General features: G+C 45.4%; 1 protein-coding gene across 1 annotated transcript in view; it reads left to right on the top strand.

Moving 5' to 3' along the window:
• Nucleotides 1–4953: 4953 nt before the first annotated feature.
• MYO9B (myosin IXB) overlaps nucleotides 4954–7408 on the top strand; it is a gene marked incomplete at its 3' end in the record, with an annotated part of 99197 nt that continues 96742 nt past the window's right edge. Inside the window, exon 1 of the mRNA XM_018568204.1 lies at nucleotides 4954–5022. Coding sequence (XP_018423706.1) covers nucleotides 4954–5022 — 69 coding nt within the window. The remainder of the gene's footprint in view (nucleotides 5023–7408) is intronic.

Raw genomic sequence — 7408 nt, 5'->3', positions numbered from 1 at the left:
TCTGGCTTTTAAATAATAAAGTTTTATTGAATTTTTCAATCTAGTAAGCATAACACAAAAGAAAACATACATATAAGTATATGTAAGAACAGGATCAAATTTTAACAGAGTTACATTGTGAATACGTAATGAAACCTGTCAGGTTTTTCAGACGGGAGCAATGTGTCTCATATGGCTCGGCCACAGATATGAACCTGGTTGGGTCAAGAGGTAGTTCCATTAATAATCTTATGTTTCGATCTTATAAGCAAGACATAGTAAACACACAAGTAGGTATATAAGCAGGGTCATGTTTAGCGAGATTGCGAGGTGTGCTAAGTAAGATACCCATCAGGTTTTGCCGGCGTTAGCAACGCGTCCCATATGACCTGGCCGTATATGGAAACCTGTGCAGGTTGATCGAATGATCCAGTTGTATTCACAAATAAAACAGGGAAGGGGATGTAAAATAATAAAATAATTAAAAAAAAAAAGGGAAAGGGGGGAGAGGGGGTAGGAGCAGAAGAAAGGAAGGAGTAGGTGAGGGAGGAGAGGAAAGTGGGAAAGGAAGAAAAGGTGGGGGGGGTAGTCAGATAATGTTTTACTGAGGCGAGCGACAATGCCGTTAACCAGGAGAAGTAAGATATCAACATGCTATGTAGGGAAGTTAAAGCGATCTGAAATCATCCGAGTCCATGTACAAGAGCCCAAGGGTGCCCAAGTGGTATTCCATTGTGAGTTCCTGTCGTGTATGTGAGCCGTCAGCGATTCCAAGTGCATAATGCGACACAGTTCTGCGATCCATTCCCCGATGGTGGGGACTCCAGCCGAGTTCCAGTGTCTAGGTATTAGAGAGCGAGCTGAGGAAACAAAAAAACGGAGGAGATTTTTCTTGAATTGCGAGATGGGGCCTGGGAAGATGGATAAAAGAGCAATTTTGGGAGATGGACTGAGGTCAGAGCCAGTCACTTGTCGATAAATTTGAAAAATGTTGTTCCAGAAGTAGAGCTGCAACAGTTAATCGATTTAGTCGATTAAAATCGACGATTGAAAACGTTACCAACGTTTTCGATCGTCGATTCGTCGGCTATCAATTGATTTCCCTGTTCGGGGCTCTACACGCTGCCTGAAGCACACGTCACACGCTGCTCACGTACCGCTGCGCCCGCGTTCACAGGACACCTCCCACCGCAGGGGAATTTATCAAAACTGGTGCAGACAAAATCTGGAGCAGCTGTGCATTACAACCAAAATCAGCTTAGTTACTGTGGGTAACTACTCCAGATTCTGTCTGCTCCAGTTTTAATAAATTCCCCCCATAGTGCTCTGACACAAACTAGTAGAAAGTAAAGGGGAAACTATGCGGGGTGGGGGTGTTGCAGAAAGACTTGTCATACAGTGGTCGAGCTAACTATCGACCACTAGAGCGGGGAATAAATCCCCTATTACACACCCTACGGACGAGAAAAACAACAATAAAAATATTCGTCTCGGGGTGTGAGGCCTATTTGGGGTAAGAGAAACTCAGGCAACAGCAACAGCGTCTGCAGCTGGGTCAGGCATCAATAGAAACGGAAAACAGAACCATAGATTTACTGTGTAGTACCAATGTTTTTTAAGGCGGCTATGGATTTTAACATAAACACATAACTATTTGTTCACTGTTCTATCAAGCATATAACGTCAGGGAGGCTTAGGTACTTTCCTGTATTCCTTCTCCAAGGAGAGATGTGTGAGTATGGAGAGGGCAGGTTATCCTACGTTCCAGTATGAACAAGCCATAGCAGCTCAGCGTTCAATCAGTTAGGGAACGTTAGGAGGTTTCGCTGTTCTCCTCCATTCCCACCCTCTCTCAGAGGAAGAGGGGAAAGGGAGGGTTATCTGAGGAATGGAAATTTCATTAGATGACAAAAGATGTACATAAGCATTAATTGTGTTGCATCACTTGATTAATTTTGGGTGCATAGAGGGAGTACATGGAAGGGATATCAGGGGAAGAAGTCCCTTGGTAGGTAGCGCACTTATCTACTTCATGGGTTATGAGCAGTGACAGGGTGTAAGTAGATCAAGCAAAAGGATCTGTGGGCATTTTTCTCATGTGGGGAAAGTCCCACTTGTGATGCCACAACTGCCTTTTTTTTTTTTTTTTGTAACTAGATACAAATAGGCAGTGTGGCGTGGATGGTGGGGAATCTGCAGCCACGAGCCACACAAGTGATCCCGTATAGCACAAATGCGCGTCCAATAGATATCATTGGAAAGGTGTTGCCCATCGCCACAGATCCCCGCCCCCTAGAGAGCAGTGGAGCTATAGGTAGCAACTCAGTCTGTATAGTACACTAAGGAGAGGTGGGATAGACCAATGAGCAAAATACATCCTATATCACAGATATTGATACACATATGTCAGATATGTTCCACGCTTGTCAATACATGTTACACTACCAGAATAATACATATCTCCTCTTCTCCTACTATGTAGACCTCAGCTTTTATGTTGAATATTTTATATCAGGAGATATAGGCAGAAACCCCCCAGTCTTATAGTGTTCTGGGGGATATCCGTCTTCACACCCGGTATTGTATATCTCTAGCATTGGCATCAATATATTAGCAGTATAGGAATAAGCAGGTAAATATTAGCACGTAAGTTATGCAGAGGGGAAAATTAGCATAGTCCCAATCCGTAATGTTAGAACTGTAATACTTGCGTTTGGGAAAGGGTAGAGAATAATTGCATTGAGGGAGAAGATAATGTTCCTGGAAGAAGGAAATGTACACTAGAGAACAGTGTTCAATCGGGACATCCTTAAGCCATCATCCTTAAGCCATCATTGCGACTGCTGTGTGTCGGCGTTTTCCTTGCGACGTTTCCGTTGGGAGGGCGCCACCGGCCGTGGCCCTGGATAGTAGTAAGGGCAGGAGTCGGAGGATCAGGCCAGGGTTCCAATTCTACTGCGGAGATCCCCAGAATCTTGACAAAGACATCAAGGTCTGCATGGGAGCGAAGAATGACCGCTTTGCCATTTTTTTCTTACTAATAGATGAAAGGGGAATCCCCAGCGGTATGGGATGTTGCTGTCCCGCAGTGCCTTGGTCAGGGGACGAAGAGCCCTTCGTCTGGCAAGAGTGCGCTGGGAGAGATCTGGGTATACTGAGATCTCGGCCCCATCAAAGTCCAGTGTGCCTTTCTCTCTGACCTTATCCATGATTTCCTCTTTTTGGTGGAAAAAATGGATCCTGCAGAGGATATCACGTGGCTGTGTCATTGAAGGGTTGCGGTATCCAGGTACGCGATGTACTCGATCAATCTCCAGGGCTGCTGTTGCTGGCCGATCTAGAAATAAGTTCAGGATGCCTCTGACTGTGTGTTCTAAGTCAGGAGAGCCGGTGGCTTCAGGTATGCCACGGAGCCTGACATTATTTCGTCGGCTCCTGTCCTCCAAGTCGTCCATGTGGAGTGTGATCGCTTGGAGGTGCTGATGATGTTGAATGGCCAGCGATTGAAGCTCTTCAGTATCTGAAAGGTAGGAGTAGGAATCTGAAATGTACTCACATGTTTAAGTAAAACACTTTTGCATTTGTGTTTGAATCTCTATTTTATGGGACAGACATGGGGTCCTGCATTCTATGATCAGTTATTGGCTAAGAAAATAGGATAGATTAATTTCCCTGCTAAACAATGTAGACCCATATTGTGAACTTCTTGCAAATATGGATGTAGTAGCTGATACTTTGCAGTATTTACTTCTTCCATGGATTCCCCAAAGGTTTGAAAGCTGTATTACCTGTTCTGTGCCCTCTGCACATACTGGGTGGTAACCTTGTGTGTATGCAATCCAATTCAAGCAAAACATAATTCCCTACTTTAAATTAAACATTTCCTGAGAGTGATTTATAGTGGCTGCTGCCTTTCTTCTGAAAATGCTAGTTACCGGGCTATTATGCTGACCCACTGGCTTAATACTTTCAGCATTATTGTTTTACTGCAAGACACCACAGTGGATGAGATTTTGACACAACATGTTGCAGTGCAATGCCCGCCCACCGTTTGTAGTGCCATTCAGAATGAACAGCAACACACCAGCGCACACCTAGGGTTCAGTGCATAGCACTGTGCGATAGGGTGCACTCAGCACACAGAAACTGTTCCTTTAGAGCAACACTATAGTGTGAACCACCCTAAATTCTCATAATATCAAAGCACTTGAAGTTACTGCAGTCTAATAATATGTGTGATATTAAAGTGTATCCTAACACACCTTGCATAAATAAGTTATTTTTTGTTTCTTGTCCATTGAAGGACACAGCAAGTCTTTAACCTTCGGGTTATACTGCTGCCTACAGGAGCATTGGACACTGGCAAATTAAAAAATACTGTAGGCCAGGGAATAGCCGGGAATTGGCCTTCAAGCACTGGGTTCCGCATAGGACATTTTCCAGACTCCACTCTGGTAAAAGTTTTGCTGTAGAGCGCTTTCCAGCCTGCTGGCATTGCCTCAATGCTTGCCTTGAAGATTCACTTACTGAGTAGGCTGGTTGGGTCAAACTAGTGGGAGCTATCTCAGTTTCTTAGGTTGCTGGGCAAGAGTTTGCCACAGAAGAGGTTAACTCTGTGATACCAATCTCTGAAGTAATTTCCTGGATTGAGGAAACATCTTCCCACTGCTGCTTCTGCATGCAAAGAGCCACACGGAACTTCAATCTTCGATCTTTTTCTGCTGTCCACCTAAAGGGACCTTGGTCAACTCCAGCCATCCAACACTTACCTGCTACCAGCTCTCTGGGTTTCGCGAGTATCTGAGGCCTTGCCTGTGAGGGTACGTTCACACCATATGCAGTGCTTTCCGGCCGGAACGTACTGCATCGCAATGTGGCCGACTCACTATTTTGTAGGGATGGAGGGGGCGTGGCGGGTCATTGAAGTGAATGGCACCGTAGCCACGACCTCCGGCTGCAATGCGATCGCCCGCAATGGATCGCAGGGCACATGGTGCGGTCAATAGTGACCACACCGTGGTCACTATTGTGCCCTGCGATCCCGTGCGGGCGATCGCATTGTGGTCAGAGGGCGTGGCCCACGTGCCATTCACTTCAATGGCCCGCCGCGCCCCCTCCAGCCCCACGAAATAGTGAGACGGCCACAATGCGATGCAGTGTGTTCGGGCCGGAACGCACTGCATATGTTGTGTACGTACCCTTACCCAGAGCCTATACATTGCCTTACTTTCTTGTGGCCACAACATGTCTGATTCTAGAAATTGGGGTGGACGGGGGCAATAGCCCTGCTGTACTGTGAGTTCCAAGCTCACATTTTACTAATGATTCCAGGGCTGCATGCTTGCTGATGGCGTGGACGTCTGCAGCCTAGAATCATATTATCCTCTTCTCTTAGTTCTCTTTGGTTCAATCGGGTGTGACTGGACCCTCTCCCCTCTTGGCTGAGATTTTTTTGGATCCAAATCACCCAGTTATTTGCTGACTCGCAGAAGCCCTAAGTGCGCTTCTGCACCCTCTCCTGCCGATTCTATGTCTTATTTGCCATAGGCCTTAGCGGCTGCTTCTAAGCCATTGGCTGTAGAGACTGTTTGTTTGATTCGCTGCAGTCCTTTACTGATGAGCTTACCCTAAGGAGTCACCCTCTATAGCTGTCACCCTCTATAGCTGTAAGGGCCCATTCACACCAATTGGGGTGCGTTTGAGAGCAGCAGCTGCTGGAATGCACAGAAATCGCTCACTAAACTCCCCCCTTCGTTCTGTGCCCACTACACAGCGGCTCCACGCGGCAAACTTCTCAGAGCGGCGGGGAACGATGGAGACAGGTGCTGCTGGACTTGGGGCTGTGGGAAACAGCGTGTCTGACCTCCAACTGCCCGCGGGGACCCCCCTTCCATGTTACAAGGTGGGTATTGCATCTGGAGCAGTTTTTTTTTTTTTTTTTTTTTAGCCTAAAATGGGCTTTCATGTGCGTTTTGTGTGTTTTTGATGTGTTTCCATGAGTTCCAGTGCATTCCAGACCAGGGAAAATGAGACAAGCAGTATTTCCTTTGTCTGGTCCGGAACGGACTGCGCTGTTGTGAACGGAGCCCAGAAATACCATAGGGATACATTGGGATGCTTTTTTGGTCCGAGAACAAATTAACCTTTCCATCTCCCAAGCATGTAAATATGGTAGTGCCTTCATACCCCACCCTTTGTTCCCCAAGACATTAGGCATATGCAGACTAAACGCTTCTCTTGTTAATAACGAATACACTTTTTTTTTTTTGTCTGTCATAACTGACAAAAATTGTCAGCCGAGCATTGACTGCAACTAAGCCCTCGTTCACACCTGAACGTTTTGTAGTGCGTTCTACGCTCGAAGAACGCTCTACAAAACGCTCAAAAATATAAATTGCATTGGAGTCAATGGACTCGTTCCCACCTTGCCGTATTTCCGCCCGTCCCGAACGCGCTACAAAACGGCCCACGCCTGAAAAGGTACAGTTACTACTTTGGGCCGTTTTGTAGGGCGTTTTCCATTGGAATACAGCCAAGTAGACTTTGGAATCGCGCAACTTTTTTAATCGCGGTAAAAAAACGCGCGACGGTCGCGCTTTTGCAATACGCCTAGGTGTGAACGAGGGCTAATTGGCCGCAGTCACTTTTGGGGTATTCTGACAGAAGTGGGTGGCAGCTGTCCGAGTACAGTAGCCAGCAAGGGAGATTCAAGCATTTTTTTCTGGAGCATGCACTACTTTTTTTTTTTTTCCACTGCTGCGTTGCAATACATGGCTGTCAGGAGGTGTGTTGGTGTATCATTCAAGTGAATGGCAATGCAACACCCCTAGCGCACGGTACCACACTCTAGGCCAGAGATGTCAAACTCAAATACACAGTGGGCCAAAATTTAAAAAAATGCTCCAAGTCGAGGGTCGGGCTGGTTCACACAGTATAATACCGTGATCTATACAGCATATCACACAGTATAATACAGCGGCATATACAGTATATCACACGGTATAATAACAAAGCCTGCACTTTTTTATAATAACAAAGCCTGTACTTTTAATAATTAAAATGCATGATGCATAATTACAATAAAACATTTTTTTTCTAACTTTTTTATTTACTTTCCCTTTTAAGAAATAGCCTAAATATTTAAATAATAAACGCCAAAAACAGACATTAAATAGTTCAGAGCATTTACAACAAAATAATTTACTTCCAAAAAAAGTTTTTCTATCTGGTGCCCGCTTCTGTGGATTCTTCCCCTGCTTTCTCTCCTCATTGCGCAGGAGAGATATCAGTGGGGGATCAGGAAAATCATCAATTAGAGATGTTTTAAAAAATAGTTTTGTCTATTTAAATTACAGTAAAAAGTGTATGTGGGGGGGATGCTCAATGGGGACAGTATGGAGTCCATACTGTCCCCATTGAGCATTCCCCC

This window comes from Nanorana parkeri, unplaced genomic scaffold (genome assembly GCF_000935625.1).
Source record: "Nanorana parkeri isolate BGI_ZX_2015 unplaced genomic scaffold, ASM93562v1 scaffold1154, whole genome shotgun sequence".
NCBI classification, from domain to species: Eukaryota; Metazoa; Chordata; class Amphibia; order Anura; family Dicroglossidae; genus Nanorana; species Nanorana parkeri.
Note: the sequence above shows the minus strand (reverse complement) of the source record. Positions and strands in the feature narration are given on the sequence as shown.